This window comes from Pteropus medius, unplaced genomic scaffold (genome assembly GCF_902729225.1).
Source record: "Pteropus medius unplaced genomic scaffold, Ma_sr-lr_union100, whole genome shotgun sequence".
NCBI classification, from domain to species: domain Eukaryota; kingdom Metazoa; phylum Chordata; class Mammalia; order Chiroptera; family Pteropodidae; genus Pteropus; species Pteropus medius.
In genome coordinates, this window is record NW_024351646.1 from 566,750 (window position 1) to 591,059 (window position 24,310).

General features: G+C 44.7%; 1 protein-coding gene and 1 pseudogene across 7 annotated transcripts; both read right to left on the reverse strand.

Moving 5' to 3' along the window:
• Nucleotides 1–403: 403 nt before the first annotated feature.
• On the reverse strand, nucleotides 404–16,469 carry LOC120587095 (55 kDa erythrocyte membrane protein-like; annotated as a pseudogene).
• Nucleotides 16,470–16,640: 171 nt separating this feature from the next.
• On the reverse strand, nucleotides 16,641–23,510 carry WDR13 (WD repeat domain 13). 7 transcript variants are annotated; one of them, XM_039843752.1, is made up of 10 exons: nucleotides 23,295–23,510; nucleotides 22,926–23,005; nucleotides 22,029–22,269; nucleotides 21,260–21,369; nucleotides 21,008–21,138; nucleotides 20,099–20,406; nucleotides 19,094–19,274; nucleotides 18,851–18,992; nucleotides 17,398–17,516; nucleotides 16,641–16,967 (listed from the first exon to the last, which is right to left on the reverse strand). In XM_039843752.1, exons 2-10 carry the CDS (start codon nucleotides 22,964–22,966, stop codon nucleotides 16,783–16,785), a joined length of 1,458 nt encoding a protein of 485 aa, XP_039699686.1. In that variant the 5' UTR covers nucleotides 22,967–23,005; nucleotides 23,295–23,510; the 3' UTR covers nucleotides 16,641–16,782. The 7 variants fall into 7 exon arrangements, with proteins under 7 accessions (XP_039699686.1, XP_039699689.1, XP_039699691.1 ...); XM_039843755.1 differs by having other exon boundaries at nucleotides 23,290–23,510; XM_039843757.1 differs by having other exon boundaries at nucleotides 22,029–22,235; nucleotides 23,335–23,508.
• Nucleotides 23,511–24,310: the final 800 nt, after the last annotated feature.

The window sequence follows — 24,310 nt, forward strand, 5'->3', positions numbered from 1 at the left end:
GGCTTGGAACGCAGCCAGCATGCTATGAGGAAGCCCAAATCAACCACATGAAGAGGCCCACATGGAGAGGAACTGAGGCCTAGCTACAACCAGTATCAGTTGCCACACACGTAAGTGAGGAAGCCTTTAGATGATTCAGCTCTTGCCCTTTGATCTTCCAGCTGAGGCTCCAAATACGGAGGAGCACAGACAAGCCATCATCGCTGACATGTTCTATCTGAATTCCAGACCCACAGCATACAACTGGGAAGTTCAGGCATAGTTTGATTTTGGATGATGCTGGATCCAGGGGCTCAGATAATAATATCATCAACACTCAGAATCCCTGCATGCCTCAGCTTTGTCTTCTCTGTGTTGTCTTTATTTTCCAGCTCCTCTTGGAGTTCCTTGGCAAACTCGGGTTATCCATATCAAGTGGTGTTTTTGAGGTTCATCCACGTTGTAGCATATATCAACACCTGATTCCTTTTTATGCCCGAATACTATTTCATTGTAGGGATAGACTACATTTTGTTTATGCATTCATCAGTTGAAGCACCTCCTTAAATTTCGCATTCTAGACACTTTGTTCACCTTATCCTAGGCCTAGGAGGTGATTCCAGGAAGCAGTAAAGTCTAAAATGGGTATTCATGATGATGGGCAGATGGCTCTCCTCCAATCCTTGACTCAGGGACCCTGGCTACTGACATCTCAGGGCTCTACCTTCTCCACCAAGCTACATACGAGCTCTGATGAGTCTTAAAGTGTATCAATGGAAAGCAACCACTGTGCAAAAACATGCACAAACACTTAGCCAGATTGGCTAGGAGAAAAACAAGAATAAACTCTTTGCAAGTTTAATTATAGTTTTTTAAGTTATAAGGGTTTGTTTGTTTGTTTGTTTATTTGTATTTTAACAGTAACATTTATATTGCTTTAAGGGTTTTCCTAGAGCAAATGACATCCTATTGCACAGCTATTTCATTTTGGCATTTTAGAAAGTTGCAGTTAAAAATGCTTTTTTCAAAGTAAAGACAAATGAAGTGCCCAGTGTGATTTAAGGTGAAGGAACGCAGGCTTTCGAGGGACAGAGTCCACTGCTTTTCCTCCCTATGTATGACATATTTGGTTAGCACTTGCATTTGGACAGTACTCATGGCCCCCAATTTCCAGAGATCCTTTTGAAATCCTGATCAATGGGGCCCCGTGTATCAGGAAAACTAGAGCCTAGCCCTTCAGGAGCTTGAACAAGGCTGACACCTACTGGCTTAACTAGGATAGTTGCATAGAGCTGAAAGCTGACGCAAAACTAGCTAGAGCGACCCTTAAAGGAAGGGGAATGGAGTTCCAAACACTGGAGAGGGGCACATAGTAGTTCTTCCTATTCTGCAGGCTTAGTAAAAGCAGGAGACAGGCACCCAGAACTGCACGCCCGGTCAAAGCCTTTTTGCAATTTTTTAAGGGTTTCATTAGTGCTATTATTGACCAGTGAGAGGTCAAAGTAGTGAACATACTGGCTGCAGATGGAAACCGAGTCCTTCTGAAGCTACTGCAGGGCTTCCATCTGAGTGCCCAGATCAGTAGGTGTGATAAACACAATGAAATGTGAAAGTTCTGCCGACCTAACAATCTTCGGGGTCTGGGGCTTGATGTCAAGGATTGCAATCTTGTCCTGCTGATGAATCTGGTGCATTGTTTCGAATTTGGTACCAAACATGTTGCCCTGGTAGCTGCCAAGATCCAAAAACTCATTGGCAGAGATGCTCCTCGTCATCTCCTTCGTGGAGATGAAGTGGTACTTCTTCTCATCTTTCTCACTCTTTTTGGGCAGCTGTGTTGTATATGGAGCAGGATATGAGAACTTCTCTGGGTCCTGGCTAAGCAGGGTATTTTTAATGTGGCAGAGACCCACCCCACTGGCTCCAATCAGCACCAGAGTCTTCCTCCTGAAGGCAGGGAGCCAAACAACTCATACGAAACAACATTTAATTGGTCAAAATTTGAGCTGTGCTTGGTCTGGTATCTGTCTTTGTACTTCTTCTGGAAGGAACTGCAGCTCGGGACTTCACTTGGAGCAGACTGAGCCGCACTTGCCACTCGCTATTCCTGCAGCTGGGGAGAAGGGATCAATCCTGCTGACTCATTAGAAGAACTTTTCACCGGCTCTTGCCGCCAGTTACTGTCATCTTTATTGATGATCTGGATAATGTTCCTAGTAACAAACTTCAGTCCTGCCTTCTTGCAAGGAATCAGATTGTCCTTTTTGAGGTCATAGTCAACCTGTGCTCTCATGAACATCAATAGTGTAGCAGGAAGACGATTTTGCTGGTTGGGAATTACTTTTAAGGAGCTCATTCCTTTGGTTTCTTGCATCGCCTTCTGCAGCTGATTTACCAAGTGATTAGTCACATTTCTGCCATTGATTTCTAGGGTCTCATCCCCAATGTGAAGGGAGACTTGTCTACGTATCATGCCACCATGAAGAATTCTTGCCACCATGCAGGACTGCTTTTCATTCATCTTCTGAGTGATTCCCTTGGGTTCTTCTGTGACCTTCTCAAACTATATGAGTCGCACCTTCTGCACCTCCTGTCCCTTCACCTGGGCAGAGCTACCTAGGGACATGGAGACCTGTGATGCAGAGACTAGGAGCTAATTATAGCTTTTAAATGCAGTTTCATATTTAAAATACATCCAATTACTCATGGGTAATGATAAATATTCAATAGCTCTTTGGGGGCTTTTTAAATGACACACATCTGTAATTAGCACAACTTGTATACAAATGGTAGCTGTTGACAAACAAACAAGATCTTTCTACTTCAGAAGGCTAAATATATTCCCCCTCTGTTTTCTCCACTTTACCCCACCCTTGAACTGGAGATCTGATTTCATAAAGTTTTACTGAACAATTTTAACTAATAATGTTTGTACTAGTTATCTTTTGCTGTATAAAAAACATATCCCCAAAACTTAGTGGCTTAAAACCACAAACATTTTTTATCTTGCACATTTTTGGAGGGCCGGGAGTGCCTTAGCTGGGTGGTTCTGGCTCCAGCTCTCTTGCAAACTGGTGCCTAGGATGGTGGTTGGGGCTGTGGTCTTACCTGAAGGCTTATTTGGGCAGGAGGATCTGCTTCCAAGCTTACTCACATGGCTGTTGGTAGGAAGCCTTTGTTCCTCATGAGCCAGTCTTGGAAGTTACACACTGTCATGTCCCCTAATTCTGTTCATTAGAAGTGAGTCACTAAGTTTAGCCCACTGTTAAAGGGAAGGGAATTAGGCGCCATCTCTTGAATGGAGGAGGATCAAAGAATTCGTGGACATATTCTAAACCCAGCACACTAATATATTACAAGCTAACATTCTTTAATAATTTCCTAGTGAAAGATGATATGGAACCTAGTATACCTTGTACTAATAAGCCATGAGCAGTGCAAGTAGGACCCCTGCTCCCGGCCCTGAGACACAGGGGGAACGCATGCTCTGGCATGTCTTCTTTAAAGTGGTCTAAAGCCCCCTCTGGTGGCCAGGACTGGCTTGTGCTGGAAGTACCATTTGAGTGAGGTGTCCGAGTCTGGACTAGGACTCACGTGGGCCCTGATCCCCATTTCTCCTTTATAGAGATGTTCTCTCTTACTTTCTACCCTATGTACGGGGTCAGACAGAGCCTCTGATGAGCTACAAGGATTCCTTAGGTACATCGATTGGACAATAAACAAATACACAAATACTTCTCTGCACTTTGTTCTAAATCTTCATTAATAAATCACAGTCGCTCATATGGACCAATTCGTAATACATTTTTTATTCACATCATTTCTATAGACACAGGCCCTGCAAAAAATATTTGTCTAGGGCCCCATACACCTTATGGACAGTGTGTTAGGCAGCCTCTAAGATAGTTCCCCATGATCCCTACCTCCTTGTATTCATGCCCTTGCATAATCATCTCCCTTTGAGTGTGGTCTGGATTTCCTGGTTCACTTCTAGCAAATAGAATATGGAAGAAATGATGGAATATTATCTCTGAGGTTAGTTTATAAAAAGACTGCAGATTCCATCTTAGGTGAACTCTCTCTCACTTGCTGGTTCATATTCTCTCTCTTGCTCTCTTTTCCCGTCTCTGTTTCTGTCTCTCTGTCTCTCTCTGTCATTCATTCCCTCAGTTGGAACCCAAACAACATGTAAAGAAGTTCAGGTTATCCCGTTGGAAATGTCACAAGGAAAAGAGAGGCCCTGGGGGATGAGAGGACACATGGAGGAGAATTGAAATGCTCCAGCCAGCAGCTAGCACTAACCACTAGCCATGTGTAGACTTTCTTGGCAGTGGATCCTGTAGCTTCAGTCAAACATTCAGATGACTGCAGCCCCAGATGCAACCTTATAAGAAACTCTGAGCCACAACTATCTAGCTGAGCTGCACCCAGATTCCAGACCAATAGAAATTGTGAGATAATAAATGTTTGTAGTTTTAAGCTATTCCAAGAAAATTATTTATTTATTTATTTATTTATTTATTTATTTATTTATTTATTTTTTCGTTTATTTTTTATGGTGACATTGGTTAACGAAATCCAATAAGTTTCAGCTGTACACTTTAGCAATAAGGCATTTTTACACTGTGTGTTCACCTCCCATAGTTAGATTTCTTTCTGTCACCACATATTTGACCCCCTTTACCCCGTCTACCTTCCCCCTCCTCCCCAAGAAAATTTTTTTCGACAAAATATCTCTAAGACCAACGATTAGGCCTATTTTCAAAGAAGTCAGTAAACACCACATCTGATCTATAAAAATAGATGAATAATTGTTTTATGAAGAAAAACAATCTTGAGATATAATATATTATAATCCTAAAACATAGTATACATAATATGCCAAGAATAGCAAGTAAATAGGTTTTATAAGTCTGGAGTAGGTTCTGAACATCCGTATTTTAATAAAACTTTATGGGTAAGTATGATATGCATTGAGAACCATTGGCCTAGAAGATGCTAGATTTAAATTAAATAAGTAAGGTTGTGACCAAGTAAACATTTACAATAATAACTGAGATTGTGGCTGATAATTCTATACTGCTGTTGTCTTACATCATCAGGCAAAGTACCACCGGGACTGACAAATATAGTAAGACTCAACGGAAATTTCATAAGAGTTTTAGTCAGTGTTTCCTCTGAGTTTCAATGTATTATGAAAAGCGAGGGCACAAATCTCCAGGACTTCCCATAAAGCATACACTTTCTAAAATATTTATGTTTATAAATGCCATTTCAGTTATACAAATTTAACCTAGGGAAGGCCAAGGATCTTTTCTAATTTGACAACTCTTCCCATGCAACTCATCAACAGTAACACATCAGATAAGCTGAATTATTTCTAGCATCTTTTTCTTTCCTAAGGCAAAAGAACAGATCTTTGTGAATTTCCAGGGGTCCTGTGTAAAATCTCAAAGATAGTTTTCAGTGCAAAAGAAATCCTGAAAGTTGAATTTTATTTCCTTGGATTTTTTTCAATATTTAAGTTTAATTTTGGGAAGGCAAAAATCAAAAATGTCAGAGGAGATTTGGACACTTGATGAGATAGGATCACAGATGCCTGAGAAACAACACTGGTTACCTATTTAACTGAAGTGACAAAACATAAAAAGAAACATAGAAAGTCACATAATTGTAAAGAACTTAAGTGAGAAAACTTTGTTCTTTTAATTTTTTTTTCCTTCAAAAATTAAGAACATAATAAAGTCCATATAAAGCACAGAAAATTTTTCTGGAAAAACAGTCTTTGCTGTCTAGGCAGACTAGACAGAAAGTAAAAAATAACTATTCAAAATAATTTGTTAATGTCTTCTGTGGGCAAAGGCAATAAACAGTAAACCAAGGAGACAAGCACAGAAATTCATCAAAATTGAACAGACTATGATAGGAACACATCACAAAGCTTTTCCCAAGATTCATGTATTAGAGACCAAGGCTAATGAAATATACTTTCCAACTTTTGTCCTTCGTTATTCTCTTTCATATTCTGGAACAAACTAGCATTTAACTTGAGGATAGATGTCAGGGGACCCACAAAGTCAGAATTAATTTCATAACAATATTAAGATATTCATTATGTTAAACACGTAATGCATTCCTCATTGCTAACATCAAATGAATTGATAAATATTTTAAAATTTCTTGGTTTTGATTTCTAATCCCAGCAAATATCGAAAGCTATCATTCACATAAATCAAAGCTCTTTGGGATCTTCAATAAATCCTAAGACTAAACAGGGGTGGGAGACCAAAATGTTTGTGAACTACAGCTTTTACTGTGTTACATTGTAAAACAAAAGTACAAGCACGGTTGTATTTCTCTGTCACTACTGCTCCTCCGTGTAGTTGCAACCACTTATATTAACTATAACTTTTTACTAAAGTAACTAACTTCTATTCACAGAGAAGACAGGGGTGGATAATTATGAACTGCCTATCTTTGACTTTTCAAAGTGGCAAAAATGAACATGTTCCCTGACAGACTCAAAGATAAGAGCCTCTCTGTAGCATATTAAAATAAGAAGCAAAAATATATTTACTTAAAAAGGATGCTTAGTAATCAATGTTTCCGTTTTCTACCTGACATAGAAATCTTCTGGGCACCTAATGAGTATTCATTAATTAACCAAATTTAACATCAATACAAGTTTTCAGTTCAAGATCTTGGAAATTATCTTCAAGTGGATATACTACAAAACACAATTGTTGTTGAAATAAATTCATCAGAATAATGATTCATTTTAGTTAAACACAAGTATACATTTTTCATAATCTTAAACATTATAGAGTAGTAGCTGCTTATTTGATCAATAAACCTGCATAAATTTAAGGGGGGAAAAACCCCAAGTACTGTAGAATAAAATGAACACTTATATTATGCTGAACATTGATAATCAGAGAAAACATAATTATTTTTATAAAACCGGTTATTAAACTAGTCTCATTTGCCAAAGATTTACCTTAATTATGTGAACCTGGATTCTTTAAAAGTCTCTAAGTTAGTTTCTGAAAGAAGAGTCTTTTCAAGTCTAGCACACTTAAAGTATTCGAAGTTTAAAATTCTCATTTTCTTGGAATTTTAGGAATATTTTATTTGTATAAATTCTTATTTCTCTCTATATGCCAATTAGAATAGAACTCTTTTAATTAAAGAGACTTCACAAAATAATTTGTTAATGTCTTCCAGAGACAGGAAAACAATACACCCTCACACAATTCTACACTGTTAGCCCTAAGGCAAGAGCTGCAGACTAACAAACCGGATGCCTTGCCGTCTCTTGCCCAACATTCATTCATTCATTCATTCATTCACAAAGCTCACCAAATGGTCAGATCATTAAGCCAAAACCCCAATCATTGCTGCCACTGATGGGCAATAACTTGGCTGCAAACAAACCAAAAATGACCATTTAACACACAGCTGGACAGGCAGTGTGGCCTGGCCTCAGCTGTCTGTTTTCCCTTATTTGACCCTTGAGAGGTACAGGGTGATATGCAGTAAAATTTTCTTTTTCCTGCACTTTGGTTATTGACTGCTGCTGGAATAGCCCTTCTAAAAATCCACACTTATCTTTTTGCACTCCTGCTCAAGAACCCACTGTGACTCCTTCCTTCCTGTTACCATGTGGACCCAGCTGATTATTTTCTCAGTTTCCACATTAGCCCATTGTCTGTCTGACTATGCATTGAGACCATGGTGCTCACTATGTGGCACAATCATCACAAACGAGGCCAGGGGTGACCTCTGCTCTGATTCTGCATTATTAGATGGATTTTAGGGGTCATTGGGAATGTCAGTTTCCTGAGGGCAGAGGTTTTCCTTGTTTTGCTCACTGTTACATCCTGGCACAGTGTCTGGCATACTGTAGAGACCTAGACCATATGTATCAGGAGAATAATGAAATGACTCCCGAACCCTTAATTGAATCTGGAGGAAACTGAGGCACAGAGTGGTGAGGTGGACTGCCTCAGGACCATGGGTTGAGTAAGGGGGGAACCAGGATTTTACTAAAATCCGGGATTTTACTGGATAGCAAGTGACATCCATTTCTTTTCACAGCTCCTTTCTTCATGCCTTTCCTGGCACCACTCAGACTCTTCAAGGAAGCACTCACTGTGCAGCTGTCAGCTCCTTAGGGCATTTGTGATGAATTTGTGTGCTTGTCTCCTTGGTTTACTGTTTATTGCCTTTGCCTCAGCTTTGGAAAGCCACTTCCCTGAGGTCATGCCCTGCCTGGGCCAGCCCATGTGGTGACTGAGCAGGGCAGTGGTACAAAGGCTGGCATTTCTTCCCAACAGGGAATGTTCTGATGGGCAATCAATGCTTGCTCCAAAGCTGCCTCCAAGGCTTTGCAGGGCCTGCACCACAGGTCACCTGCTTCCATCCACTTCCTTGCACAGGAATCGATCCCAAATAAAACATCTTATACCCCAAACCCATCTCAAATTCTGCATTCAGAGAACCTACTTTGTGACATAGATGTTCAGCAAAGGCCCAAATAAAATGCCCCAGTGATCCCAGGGGCCTTAACACTCATCTACCAGGAATTATACCAGTTTGGGGAAAGCATCTGAGTGGAATGGCTACCTTCTTTATCAGCTGAATTTAGATATCTGACTAGTTGAGTCAATAAAACTCACCTGAGAAAACTGGAGGGCGTGGCTCAAGGTGAAAGGTGCAGGAAGTGAGCGTGTGAACTTTGTTGGCACTGTGTTCTGTGAAACTCAGCTTGGCAAACCACGCAAGTGGGATGGAGGATGAAAACGCAGGGCTGGCTTTTATTTAGAACATATTTCCATCTGGTTCTGAGGGAATAAAAAAGCCAAAAAGCTCAAGAGAACAGCAGATGGGCTGCATTTTTTTGGATCTGGGAAATCGTTCTTCCGGGAGCTCCTGAAACATGTGACATGTAGTGTAAAAAATCGTGTCGAACAGGTTGTTCTAGCTTAAGAAAAAATCAATAATGAAGAGTAGGAAGTGATGGTTCTTAGCACTTGAATACTCTCTCTGACACAAGAATGAGTAATATTGCTGCATTGGGAGCTGACAAGATCAAGCCTGTCAAGAAACACTAGAGCATTATCCTGAACAGATGGAGGAAACAGCCTCAGAGACTCTGGTCCAAACCTCAGTGTATTAGGAGGAGTTTGGTGGCCTCTTTTATAATTGTGTGCTAATTTCTAGTCATTATTGCATCATGCTCTGAGATTATGGCCACTATAAGTTTTTTTAAAAAATAATTTGAGGGTTTCTTGTGGTTCGGTAATTGAGCAGTACACATCTTTTTTATTCAGATGAGGCTGTAAGGTGAATTTGACCATCAGTGACTTCCCCATTTGAATAAGCACCTGACGATGGCCCTATGGGGAAAAGAAACAATCTCATAGATACAGAGAACAGATTGGTGATTGCCAGGGTGGGTGCTGTGGGGGGGGGTGGGGGTGGGAAGGGTAGAATGAAATAGGTGAAGGGACTCAAATAAATAAGTCATGGGGATTTAATGTATAACATGGTAACTATAGTTAATAATACTGTGTTGCATATTTGAAAGTTGCTAAGAGTGTAAATCTTAAAAGTTCTTATCACAAGAAAAAACTCTATAACTATGTGAGATGACGAATGTTAACTAGATTTATTATGGTGATCATTTCACAAATATCAAATCACTATGTTGTATATCTGAAACTAACATAAAGTAAGGCAATTATACCCCAATAAAAAAAGCAAAAAAAAAATCAACCTTGGGTAACAGAGTCAAGATCTAATAGAAGTGTTCAATATTGTACCTGTAGCCACTCATATTCACTGTAAGAGAGAACACCCAAGGCCATGAGAGTATCTTTTGTAGGGTCCAGGGGTGGGACAATAGGTAGACCATGTGTCCACTTCCTCTTTCCATTCATTATTCACTAAACTTAATTTATAGGCCCATTTTATTTTTTAATGTCTGGTGGGAAGACTGCTAAACTTGATCCAACCATATGGATAAGTTGGCAAGGTTCAATTGGCTGTGTTCTGTTCCTTTAGCTAAAAGGTTTGGTCTCTGGTACGTGGAATATAGAAATTCATGACTGTTATATTTTCTATGTTTATCATGCTCTTGATCAATAAAAAGAGTTTTCTTCATGTTTTTTTCAATTTATTTTATTTTGAATTTATATTGCAACTGCTGTTTTCTCTGTCTTTACTTTTCTCATAAATTTTTCCTCATTCAAAAGAATCTTTCTGAATCATTTTGATTTAGATATCATTTTGGTTGGGTTTTGAATTTTTACTCAATCTACATGCCCTTGTCATTTAATGTATGGAACTTAATCTATTAATATTTATGTCAGAATTGAAATTTTGTGTTATTGTATGTTTTCGGTATTTTTTATGTATCCTTGGTGTTATCTTAGTGGTCTACCTTTTGTTATGAAATAATTTCTCATTCTTTTTTAAGTAATTTGGAAGTTCTGTTTTCTGTTTTTAATTCAACTTGTGGTTACCTTTAGTTGTTTTTTTTTTAAACTTAGTTGAACTTACATTTATCTAATCATCAGCAACAAAAATAAAAGAATATCTATTCATTCTTTCTCTCCTTTATGAAGGAGTGTGAACACTCCTGGGATCACGCAGCCAGGAATCTGGACACTCTGAGCAAGAGTCACACAAGCTGGGGTGTAGGTACTCTTGAGGTAGCACAAACTGGGATGTAGACCCCTATGAGTGACATAGAGTGCAATTCAGAAATGCTGACATCAGAAAGACTGGGTATAGACACTCCTGGTGTCAGACTGTGGTATGAACATTTCTAGGGTCACATGGACTGAGGTGTGGACATTCCTCAGGTCACCAAGACTAGAATATGGACATTCCTGGGTACATACTGGGATATGGACCTACTGAGGTCACGTAGACTGGGGTATAGATACTTCCAGGGTGATACAAACTGGAGTTGGACACCTGTGGATCACACAGACTGGGGTGTGGAGACTCCTTGGCTCACACAGTCAGGTATGGATCGTGGAACTGTCTATACTCCAGCCTGTGACTCCACTACAATCCACATTTATTTCTGTGAACGGTTTTGTCCACATTGCAACTCTCACCCCATTATATCTGACTGCAGTCTGTAGGTCACTAGTAGTGACCACTTTGAAGTCCTTATTGCTTCAGTAATTTTCATCCCCAATATTTGAACTCAGACTGGAAAGCCACTAATGCTGGAGTATTTACCATACTCCAGCCAAAGGGGCATGGAAATTGAGACTTAATAGTGGTCTAGGTTTAAGGTCAGAAAATAGGGCATGGATGATGGACTAGTTTAGTTAACACATGCCAGGATCAGTGCTCTAAAATGCGAGACTGTTGATGGTGAAATTACTAACAAAAACCCTTGTTTAAGGTCAGGCCAGAGGGACATTAACACTGGTAGCCCTGTCAGAGGCCCCAGTGGAAGGCAACACCACCACAGGGGAATTGATAGTGGAAGAATTAACAGGGATTGTGGTTCAGTCAGATAAGAAGGGCATTGATGGTAGAAGAAGAGTTAATGCACAGGGTTCAATAACAGACCAGAAAATCACTGATGGTGGAATAAAGAGACTGAGATTGGAGGTCAGATAAGAGAGGCCAGGGTTTTTAATTAGTTAAAAATTATTTTGTTTAAATATCTAGACAGAGAAGTGTTGATGTGTGAAGAGTTAGCAAATGCTTGAACTCAGACTAGAGAGGCATTCATGGCATAAGAGTTACAGAGGTCCTGGTTTAGGGTCAGACCAGAGAAACAGGGATGGGGCCATTCAAATAAATATCTGGGTTTGAGATCAGTCAGGAAGGGAATAGAAAAAACAGAGCCTGGGGTTTGAGTTCAGATTCTAGGGGCACCGATGTTGGAAGAGATAACTGTACAAATTCAATGACAGACCCACAGGGCACTGGTGACAGCACTTATCAGAGAATCAGGTTTGAGGTTAAACCAGGGGGTAGTTGATGGTGGTATAGTTAACAGAGAACTGGGTTTGTGGACAGGCCTAGAGTGAAGGAATAGGAATATTTTGAAAGTTAAATGGCTGTGTTGGATAATTAGACCAGTAGATCTTTGAATGTGGAAGAGTAAACAAGTTCTGGTTAAGAATCAAATAGATGAGAGAGCAAGGATAGTGGAAGAGCTTTGATTAGGGACAAGGATGACATTGAAGGTGAAATGACAATAAAAGAGACCTTGTTTGGGAAGAGACCAAAAGGACATCGATATTGTAGTGGTTAACAGTGGATCAGGTCTGAGGTCAGACAAGTGGAGCATTGTGTTTTAAGAGTTAAAGTGACCTGAGTTCAGAGTTAGATGAGAGAGGATTGAAGTTTGAATAGTTAAAAAGAATCTCAAGTGCAACCAGTGCAGCATTATTGGATGAAGAATTAACAGAGGTCTGGGTTTGATTTGAGATCAGAGGGGTCTTTCAGTTAGAATATGAAATGAAAGCCTGGGTTCAAGATCATGCCAAAAGAGCAGTAATGGTAGGATACTTAACAGAGACCCCTTGTTTTTAAGGTAGACCAGAAAGAGGCTGATGGTGGAATTGTTAATAGAGGAGGTCAAAGCAAAGATGTGCAGATCTTGGAATAGTACAAAATCAGATCAGGGAGTCTCAGTGTCAGAATAGTTAACAGAAGTCTCTAATCAAGATCACACCAGAGGCCCAATGATGGTGGACAGTTTATAGAGGTCTGGGTTTGAGGTCAGGGCAGAAGGGCACCAGCAGTGGAATAGCTAACAAAAGCTCTGGGTTTTGGTTGGATAAAGAGGCTGTCATGTTGAATTAGTTAAGAGATGTCCATTTGAGAATACGGATCAAAGAGGGTCTTGATGGAGTAAAAGCTAACAAAGTCTAGATTTGATGTCAGACCAGAGATACCATGATGATTCTAGAGTTCAAGAAGGCTCAGTCAGAGCAGAAGGCCAGTGATGGTGGAATATTAACCAGAGGTCCAGAATCAAGGTGGGACCAAAGAATAGTCAGCAGAATTTTAGTTTCAAATAAGACCAGAGGGGTATTAATGGTGGAATAGTTTGCAGAAGCTCGGGTTCAAGGTCAGAACAGAATGGAAGTGATGATGGAATAGTTAACAGGCACATGAGTCTGAGGTCTGCACAAAGGGGATCAATGCTACAAGTATTATCAGGGTCCTAGGTTCAAGATCAGATCAAAGGGGCAATTATAGAGGAATAGTAAATAGAAGCCAGGGTTGAAGGTAAGATCATAAGGGTATAGATAGTGGAAGAGTTTGTTGAGGTCAGGCCAGAAAAGCATCGAGTGTAGAAATGTTAACAGAGGCTCAAGTTCAAGTTTCAGACCTGATGAGCATTGATAATGAGTTAACCAAGGCCTGGATTCAAGGGCAAAGAGTTATTAATGGTGGAATCGTAAGTAGAGTTCAAGGTTGAAGTTTAGACCACCATGACACTGAGAGCGGAAGAGTTAAAAAAATTCAGGTTTAAAGTAAAACCACAGGTCTTAATGATGGAAGCACTATCAGAGGCCCAGGTTTAAGAGTGGACCAATGGTGGTAGAGTTAAAAGTACCTGGGTTTGAGGTCATACTAGCGTGGCATTGGTGGAGGAAATGTTAAGAGATGAGCAGATTTGAGGTTAGACCAAAGAGACAGTGATGATAGAATAGCCAGTTAACAGAGGCTTGGGCTTAAGTTTGGACCACATGGGCATTAATGGTACAACTGTTAATATAGAAGGGCAGATTAGAATTGACACCATAAGGGCATTGATGGTTTAAAAAAATTAGTAAAGGCCCAGATTCAAGGTCAGGACTGAGGGTTCTCAAGGTTAGAATGGAGCAAAAGGGCAATTAACAGAATCCCAAGTTCAAGGTCAGATCAAAAGACAATAGCTGGTGGAATATTATACAAAACCTTTGGTTTGAGAATTGGCCAATAGCATACCGATGGGGTAATAATTAACAAAGGCCCAACTTCAAGCTCAGACCAGAGAGGCTCTTGATGAAGTAGTTAAACACACAGGTTCAAAGTCAAAGGGCATGGAACAGTTAATGGAGGCCTGGACTTGAGGAAAAAACAGAGTGGCATTGCTGGTGGAATGGTTAAGAGTTCCAGATCTGATGTTAAACCAGAGGCATAGTGATAACGGGCAAGTTAACAGAGGCCCAAGTTTGACCAATAAGATTATTTTTTAAATTATTTGCTTATTTATTTTTCCCTTACATTATAAATCAAGAAAAAGTATAAGGAAGATGACTTTAAAGCAGAATGTCAACTCTGCCACTTCGAAATTGCACGAGGAAACCTCCAAAGTCATGTATAACAACATCCATGATCAGCCATCTTGAATTGACTCAATAAAGAACATAGAGTGTGAAGAAGAAAATGTTAGAGAAAAATGAGGTTCTCCCAAATGATCTTGCCCATCCACCGACCTTCGATGAGACTGAGCATCTTTTTGGTGTGGCATACTGTGCAGAAAAGAGTTAACAGAGCAGGCCTGAAGCACTCTCCTTGGAAAAGCCTGCTTCAAGGTTGGCCCTTGGCTGGCATCTAGAAACTTAGACTTTGAAAGGGTTCTCATCACTTTCTAAATAAGATGGGCTCACTATGCCTAAACTGCTCATACAAGCACTATGGTTTACAGTGAATACCTGCTTCCCTTCTGAGAGTCTGAAAGTTGGGTACGTGCCTAGCAGGGGCTGTCTACATGGCCAGCCCACAGTAAAAACCCTGGGTGCTGAGTCTCTAACGAGCTTCCCTGGCTGGCAATGTTTTGCACATGTTGTCACAACCCAGGACTGGAGGAATTAAGTGTGTGTTGTGCGACTCCACCGTGAGAGGATCCATGGAAGATTGTGCCTGGTTCTCCCCTGGACTTCACCCCATGCAACTTTTCCCTTTGCTGATTGATCTCTGTATCTTTTTACTGGAAGAAATCACAGCTGTGTATACCATCATATGCTGAGACTGAGAGTCTTTCTGGCAAATCATTGAGTCTGGGTTGATCTGAGGACCTCCAACACACATACATACATGATCTTGATCATGAACAGTCCAGCTCTCTGATGTCCCTATCTCAACACCATTTACCTTAAGGTCTGTCAGTTGGAAGTACAGTAAGTCCTCACTTAATGTCGTCAATAGTTCTGCGACTTTAAGTGAAAGGACACATAATGAAACCAATTTTACCACAGGCTAATTGACATAAAAGAAAGATAAGTTCTACAGCATTTCATCAGTGCTATATTCGAGGACCTGCTGTTCTAGGTAGAAATGCTTCTGGCTGCAAGTAACCATACTGTCAAATAACAGTGGCTTGAACAAGACTGCTAGTGTTAGCTCAGCAGCTCAACAAAGTTGGGCCAGGTTGGAGTCTGTGACTGTGGACTCTGAGGTCTCGAGGTGGTAGCCACATTTCCCACTGATGCCTCTGGACGTGGCAGCCTATGGAGGTGGAGGGAAGGGAACAGCTAGAGGAAGAGGCTCTTTGACATTTCTGGCAACTTTGATATTTCCTGGTGACTCAGGTCATTGACAAGGGACTTTGGTTATCTATCCCCATCACATTCCAATTTTCTCTCCTCACTCAGCACTCCCCTCAAATACTGAATATCACTTGGTGGTCTCTGAGCTGTTCCAGGCCTTGACTTTGGGTGGGCATGGAAGGAGCTATGGATGGTCTGGGGATCCTCTGGGGATGGAGTGAACCATCACTCCTCCCACCCCCCAGAAGGAGCCACTAGCTAAGTCTTAGGGGTCCATGGTTGCTCCCACACCAGTGTGCACTCCAAGTCCTCAACACCTCTGCTCCATGCTTGTGGGCAACCACCTGACCTGTTGCTCAGACAGGTGTGGAGTCCAGGCAGCAGCTGCGCTGGGCTTCCCTGAAGTGGTAGAGCCCTACATCGTAGGATGAAACCCTGTGGTAGAAGCCAACATTTGTCACCCTAACCCTGCCACTGTCCCCACTCTGGCACGAGTCCCCATCATGCTCACCTGAACTACTGCAGGGTCTCCTGACTGGTCCCCCACTTCTGCTCTTGCCTCTCAGGCTGTTCTCTTCACAGTGCCCAGAGGGATCCTCGTACAACCAAGTCAGATCATATCCCTCTTCTGCTCAAAACTGTCCAGTGGCTCACCTCTCTCAGACAAAAAGCCCAAGTCTTTACCGTGGCCCACAAAGCCCTCCAGGATCAGGCCTGGCCAACCTCATTCCCCGTACCAGCCTCTATAACCATCCTTCTGGCACACTCCAGCCTCACTGCGTTTGCACTGCCTTTTCTCTCTGCCTAGAATGTTCTTGCTCCTTACATATTATCTATGGCTCCCTTTTCCACTTCACTTAGGTCTTTAAATTTCACTGTCAGGAATGTCTTAGCTGACCTATTATATATTTTTGTCTTATTATCTACCTGCTTCCACTAGAATGCAAGCCCCAGAGGGCAGTGCCTAGAATAGTTCCTGGCACACAGTAGGTACTCAGTAATGTCTGTCCAATGCATGACTGTAAAAACTTAAAGTGGTGCCTATGACATGGCAGACATTCAGTAAATGGCTGTTGAATGAGTGAATAAATCAATGCATGCATGAATGAGTAAATAAGTGAACCCCATCCCATCCTGGGGCCTAGAGCTGCCCTCTCCCTCATGCTGTCCCCAGCAGCCCTGGGAGCCAGCTATCGGCACAACCACAGGAACTTTATTTACAAACACAAAGCTGGAGCATGGGCCGGGTGGGAAGGTGGACATGGCAGGGGCTGAGAGGCTCCTACTTCTGCTCCCGCCTCCAGACAATGACCATGCCGCTGGCGTCACTGGAAGCCAGCAGGCTCTCGTCACAGTTGAAGCTGACATCCAGCACAGGGGCGCTGTGGCCCTGCAGCTTGTTGACAGCGGCCTTGGCTGCCCGCTCCACATCAAAGAAGTGCACGCACATGTCCTCGCTGCCCGTCACTGCCCAGGTGAGAGAGAGAGGCCATCAGGAGGTGTCACAGAAGATGGTAGGGTGCCCTGGGTGTGAATTCTCTGAGGTGACTCAGGTGTTGAGGGATTTATGTCCAAAGTGTGAGGTCCCAGTGTGCCTTGGGTGGGCCTGGGAGGCCAACCCTAGATGGGAGACCACCTAGCAATTTTGGTCCTGTGTCCAGAGTGTGAGGTCTCTGAGCTCTTTGCAGAGAAAGGGAGGTTCTGTGTCTCATGTTGTGAGGTATCTGGGCTGGTTGGGTTTCTGTGTTCAAAGTGGGGGGCTGTGTGGGTGTGAGAGGTCTCGAGGCCCAGGCAGTCAGGGCATCAGAGTGCTGTGATGTCTGAGCCAGATCAGCACCAGCCCTGGTGCCTGCCCCCCTCCACAGCAGCTTGGACACCCCAACCCTATGGGACTCACCCACACAGGCCCCCTGGCGGAAGGACATGAGGGGGCAGAAGATGCTGCGCACGGGGTGTGAGCTCTGCTCGATGGGGAAACTTCTTTTCAGCTGCAGGGTCCCCTCGTTGTCCACCACCCTGCGGGTAGGATAAGAGCAGGTCGGGGCACAGCCTCAGCCCCAGAGAGGGACGAATGGTGCGCTAGCCTGTGTCCCCACCCCTGCACTTGGGTTCTTTTCAAGGTTCATGAAATCCAATTTTGAGACAACTGCATAAACCTGTAAAGTGTGGGCTGGTGCGTGGGTTTAGTGACAGTTTGGAAACTGCATCTGTTGATATAAATGGGGAACCTCTGCAGTGTAATTCACTGTTTCTCTTCCTAAAGGTCTCTAAGAGATTCTGGCATTCAGATGGGCACAGAGGAAATGGCTGACCACACTAAGGCACTCCTACACTGTGGATACCACACGGTCAAAGGAATGAACTGAAGCTATTGCAGGTGACTTGTGGCATGAACACAGGCATTGTCTGGTGAGAAAAGCAAGATGTGGAAAAGGATGTAGAAGGAGCCCACTTCTGTAAAACAATGACCCTCCCTCAGAAATGTGTGGGTGTGTATGCATGCTGAGGACTATGGGAGAGGAAACGAAGTATGGAACGGTACATACAAAGTTGTTAACATGCTTGATGGTGACAGGGGAAAGTCGAGGTAGCAGTAGTGAGGAGGAGAGGAGGGAGGGGGTGGGTAAACAGGCAAAAAACTTAGTAGTACACTTAAATTAAAAATTATAAGTGTGTATGTATAAATTTTTTAAAAGAAGAAGAAAAATAAAATAGTAAAATAGCAAGCATCTTGCTGGGCAGTCATTTTCAGGCCTGGCTAGATGTCACTTGGGGGATTTTTCAATGTGCCATTGCTCAGCCTGCCTCAGAACTTCTGAAATCTTTGGCCTGGAGTGGGGCCTGGCCATGACTTCTGAAGCCCTTCAGGTCATTCCAGCATATGGCCCAGGCTGAGAAAGAAATATGTTTGGGTAACATGACATATGTGAGTAGGGACAATAAACCCCCCACTTCAGAAAAAAAAAAAGGAAGGAAAAGCCACTGCTCTAATGGAGCCCTAGTCTATTTTATGCCTCAGTTTGCTGATCTGTAAAATGGACATGATAACAGCACCCACCTCACAGCGTTATGAGGATCAAATGAAGTGATATATATGAGGTGCTCTGAAGAGGGCCTGGCCCCAGCAACAGCAACCTAAATGCTAGCTACTGCTATGACTAGTACTATTACTAACATTGCTAGTAACATTACTATTAGTGCTAGTAATAGCAGTTGCTAGCACTTAGATCATCATTAAATAATGATCATGATGAGGAAGAGGAGGAGAAGGAGGAAGAGAAGACCAGCTCTCCCCATTCAGTGAGGCAGCAGGCCCTCCATCTCCATGCAGCCAGAGAAGGGACACCTACCTGTAGAGCAGTAGCTTGTTGAGGCAAGTGTTGATGAGGAGCGAGGGGTCCCGGGCCTCGCGGCTGACCCAGGAGCGAGCAGAGATGCTGGTCACAGGGCTACCCTCATGCACCACCAGACGCTTGGCTTTGGTCAACTTCCCTGTGACAACAGAGTGGGGAGGAGGCAAAAGTAAGGGTGAAGGCTATGCATCAAGAGAGCGTGAGTGCTAGCACACAGATGCAGGCCTAGGGCCTGTCTACCTGTGGCCATGTCGAAGAGGAAAGAGAAAACACTGCCGCGGTCATCGCCTGCCCAGAGCAGCCGGCCAGGGGCGTCAAAGGACAGAGCAAGGACGCGGCCTGTCAGCTTGCTGGAGCCACCCTTCACTTTCTTGCCCGTGGAGATGTTCATGACATGCACGTTGTGCTTGGCATTCCCCACCTGTGGGTGAGAATCGCATACCATCATCCTGTTCCCAGCCAGTCCCTCCTTGAGTCTGACTACAGTGGGGCTGCTGATGGGACCTGCTGCTTCCTACTGGAGTCTAATCACAGTGGGGCAGTGGTAGGTAGACTAGAGGTGACCCAGGCCTCTAATCCTCCTGAACCGGGCTCTTGCAATCTGACCAGAGTAGACAGTTGCTCTGGGGACCAAGGGGGTCGCAGACCCATAGTGTTGCCTCTTGGCCAGCGCCCCCTGTGGTCAGCCAAGCACAGGGCCATCCCAGACCCATGATAATAGTTCATCTGCTCCCTGACTGGTCCTTCCTGGAGCCTTGATTACACTAGGGCTGCTGCTGCTGCTGCTGCTGCAACTGAAAGGATCCCAGAGCACAGGCTCACTCGCCCAGTTCCCTTTACTCCCTTCTCAGGGCCAGGCCAGACTTTTCTTTCCTTCCCCCACTGCCCCCTGCCCTCTGACTCTCTATCCCAGGGTCAGACCACAGTGAAGCTGCCACTGAGACGAGATGAGGTTTCCAGCTAGTTAATCCTGCTCTCCACAACCAGCAGCCCCTGCAGTTGGAAAACTGTAGGACTACTGCTGATGGGACTGAAGGGGTGCCAGACCTGTGACTCCAACCCTGGGGACAGTGGAGCCATCCCAGACCAATAAATGCAACCCCCATTCTGACTCATCTCCCTCTGAGTCTGACCACCAGGGCACTGCGGCGATGGATTAGAGTGACCCCCCTGTACTGATGCCCTGCAGCAGCCCTCCCGGCTTGGCATTCCCGCCCTCAGAGAGCAGGTGCCCTGGAGCCTGACCACAGTGAGGTTGTTGTTGACCGGCTGGAAGGTGCAGCAGAGTAATTCGGCGCCATCAGGGTCAGGGATCTCCCGGATGCAGCGGCCGTCATCAGAGGCCCAGATGCGCATGGTAGCATCGAGTGAGGTGGACACGAGGATGTCATTGGAGAGGGACCAGGCGAAGTCAGAGACACCACGGGTGTGGCCCCGCAGCACACGGAGCACGGTGGGTGGGGCGGGCACCAGCTGGCACAGTGAGATGCTGCCATCGAGTGAACAGCAGGCCAGGCGGTGCCGGTCGTCATTGGCGAAGCGCACCCTTGGTACTGCAATGCCAAGGAGCCACTTGTGGGAGTCAGCACACTCACCAGGTGCTTTCATTTACAAAAAGTTCTGATATGGGAGCTGGAGGCCGGGATCCACTGCACTAGGCACAGTGGCCTCAGCAAGGGGCTTTCCTTGACTGAGAAAGGGAGATGGAACCCCAGAAAGCCCTCTGCCAAAAGCTCCCTACATCTTAACAGGTACTTTATGGACTGCAAAAGACTTCTGTAATGTGAAAAGGCTCCTACATCTCAGCAAGCACTTTACAATTACCAAGGTCTTGGCAGTCTGCAAAACCCGCTCTGTCTTTTGCAAGGGAATTTCTCTGCAGCAAAGGCTTTGAACTCATTCAAGCTACTCACAACCCCAGAAGCCTTCTGCAAAGAGCTCTTTTAAGCTGCTGAGCCCTTTTATGGTAGACAAAATACCTGAGATTTTGCAGGCCACTTTGCAGAGGGCTTTAGATTTGTAAAAAGTTTCATGGATGGCAATTCCACCTTCAGAGGTGGGCTGGAGACTTTACATTCCAGAAAAAGATGCACTGTGTGGTTGTCACAGTTTGGGCAAATGTGTGGTGATGGGACCTGCCATCTACTGGCTCACCTGCCTCATCCACGTGCTGGTCAAAAACATGGTACATGCCCGCAAAGGCATAGTTCTCACTCAGCGATGTGTCCCCAGCCATGGCTCGACTTGCTTCTGCCGCTGACGTGGGCACCACACTGCCAGGGGGCCTGGGCCCCAATAGGAGTGGGAGGGGTTGAGAGGAGGTAGATACTAGCATTCAGCCCACGACTGCCCCATGGCTCCTCTCCTCCTCACAAACCCCAGCCCTCAGCTGCCCATGGTGTATACCTGTCCTCATAGACGGCACGGTTCATCTGTGCCTGCAGCTGGTAGGAGCCTCGGCTGACAGAACGGCGGTGTCCACGGGCCCCCAGGGCCCGAGGATCATCCTCGAAGTCCTGCAAACAGAGGGTGTAGGTGAGTGTATCTTGAAAACAGCCCTCAAGAATCTGTGAGGTCTGGAGCCTTCAAAATATATCCAGAACCAGATCTCTTCTCACCCCGTCCAGTGGCACCACTATCACCTGTACTGTGGTGGCCTCTGCACTAGTTTCCCTGCTCTTGCCCTTGCCCTGCTCAGTAGATACTCAATAAATGTTCCCTGAACAAAGAATGAATTCCATCCACAGTGAACTATTCAGCTCAGTCTCTTGCTTCATTCAAGTATCAGCTCAATTTTCGTCTCTTCAGAGGCCTTCCCTCATGATCCCCATCAAAAATAGCTTCCCTCTGTTACCCACACCAGTCTTGTTTTATCCTCCTAGTCTGCTTTATTTTTCGGTCTTAGTACACCTCACTATAAGCCATGGTAATTATCGATATGTTTATCTGGTTTGCTATGTTTATTGACCTATTTATTTCATTTATTGCCTATTTATCAACCTGTATATTTTGTTTATTGTCTGCTTATTGACTTATCTCATGTCTCTTTTTGCCCTCTGCTCATCCTAAGAACCTGCAACAATGCCTTATACATAGCAAGTGCTTGATAAGTTTGTTGAGTGAATGTACACAGAGGCAGGTGGTATGTATGGCAGGCTGTGTGGAGGGAGCTCACCTCCATGCGATCAAGGGTGGTGCGGCTGCTGCGGACGATGCTGTTGCTATAGGCACGAGCACTGCCTGGCTCTGAGAGGGGCCCGTAGCGCTGGCCCAACAGCTGTCCACGCAGCCTCAGGTACTGCCGACGCAGTGCTGGGGGGTGCCCAGCCTTAGCATTCTCTCGCAGTAGCTGGCTGCGCCGTCGAATATATTGTGTCCGAAACTGTGGAAACGTTGGTGTGCGGTAGGCGTTGTACCTGCGATGGCAGTAGGCAGGCGAGCAGCAGGCACAGGACAGAGGGAATCAATCAGCTCAGGGGACGGGGAAGGAGAAGGTGTGTGGCAGTGAGGGGTCAGGATGGCAAGTGATCAGCAGTGGTGATGGAAGTCTCTCTGGTGCTGTTTTAAGAGTGAATCTACAGTAATAATGGGCATGGAGATCAGTGTGGCAACAATGGTGGCAGTTTGCAGCTTTGCTGAAGTTGGATGAGGTGACAATAGTAGGGGTTAGTGTGACATGGTGATGGTGGCTAGTGTGGAGCAATGACGAGAGTGAGTATGAAATGATGATGGGGTCAGACTGGGGAAATGATGGTGATAAGAGAAGTCTAGCGGGCAGTGGTGGAGAACAGGTCAACAGCCTGAGCTCCATCACCCCCTGCCAAAGGCTCTAGTAACATAGCCTCTTTGCGCATGCCCACATCTAACTGCACTTTCCCAGCGTGCTCTGTAAGACCCTCTCTGGCCAGCCCTTCTCACTGCAGGCTAGCCCCGACACCCTGCTACTGCGCATGCACACCTATGGCATGCCCACTCAGACGCATAAAGCAAGTTCTCCGCCCAGCCTCACTTATCACCATTTAGCATGCATCACAGTAACTTCAACTCCCACGGGTTCCGATCCCACGCTCACCTCGCGTCTACTGCTAAGACCTGCTGCCACACCGCGGCCATTCCCCGGCCTCCTCTTCCGGCGTGTCCGCCCGCGGGCGCCTGCAGGACAAGGGCCTGGAATGTCAGCGTCTCAAGCGAAGGGATCTAGTTTCGCCCCTTCTGCCATGCAATCGTTGCCATAGACACTGAGTCCCTCCACGCCAGAATGTCGTGAAACCCCACCCGGCTGTTACTATGGACATCACCCCAGCCCTGCCAGCGAGCGCCGGGATGACTCACAGCAGCGATTCAGACCTGACCCCGCCTCTCCCACGTCGCCATAGCAACGCTCCTCCCCTGCCTAGCAATCCTTCCCCACCCATCTTGCCCCCACCGCTCCCTGCCTTCCCTTCTTGGGTCCAAGAGCAGGGCCCGGGATCAGGGACCACCTCCAGGGCTGCCTCCGGCTCTTGAGGCCCCCGGGGCAGCCCTGAGAGCAGTGTCGCCCTTTCCTTCTGTCTCTCTTCTCCCTCTCTCTGGCTCCAAGCAAGATGGCCGCCTGCTGCCAGGAAGAGCTGCCAAGCGCAGAGCGAACGGATAGGAATCTTCCCCAGAGCGTGGGAGAACCACGCATGCGTAGTAAGGGACAGTAACTTCCGGCGCAAGGACGGAGGCTCCGCCCTTCAAGATCTATTCACCGCCCCCCAGTCCCTAATGGCACTTTTGTATGCATGAGAATAATGTCCAAGGACAACAGGGATAGGGGCAATTATGCAAATCACTCATTAAAATTCAGAAATACGACTTCCAAAAAAAAAAGCCCATGATTTTATTTTAAAAGAGTGGTATAAGCTGATTGTTAGCAGCACAATCTTGGCCAAGCAAGCTTTGAAGCACAGAATAAAACATAATTACACATGCAGAGGGCCCTAGAAAGTTCTCCAGTTCTTAGAGTGACTGATGGGCCTCCGAGCATCCCTGGATTGAGAAAAGTCCATTCTGTGAGAAGGGTGCAGGTACGATGGGGAGGGGGTTTGGGCTTGGTGTTCCCAGGAAGCTTGTTCTGGACATGAGTCTGTAAAGGCAGAAGACATAGTTAGGCACAACAAACTTTGGGGGTGTGGACTCCAGGAGCCTATCTGAAGCATCTTTATTTCAACTTCAAAAGGAAGCTTCATCTCTATTTATCTTAACGTGATCAGGATATACAATTTACAAAGTTGAAATACAAGGTTTAGTAGCTTCCTACTAAACCAATTAACTAACACAATTCTCAAAACTTATTTTTCACACTATTTTTATGACAAATACTATAATCTGAACAATGTTCTAAAGCTACCTGAAAGGAGACACATCTAAAAACATATCGCTCTTTTTTTGTGTACTAGCAAAACCACACTGTATTGAACTTGGCACCTCCCTTGT

Excerpts from the sequence above, each read along its gene's own strand:
- WDR13 (XM_039843752.1), bottom strand. The coding sequence starts at position 22,966 with ATGGCCGCGGTGTGGCAGCAGGTCTTAGCAGTAGACGCGAG. Across the intron at positions 22,270-22,925 it reads GTCTTAGCAGTAGACGCGAG|GTACAACGCCTACCGCACAC; the intron begins GTGAGCGTGGGA and ends CTGCCATCGCAG. Across the intron at positions 16,968-17,397 it reads CCGCCAGGGGGCCTGTGTGG|TGACGGGCAGCGAGGACATG; the intron begins GTGAGTCCCATA and ends TCACCTGGGCAG.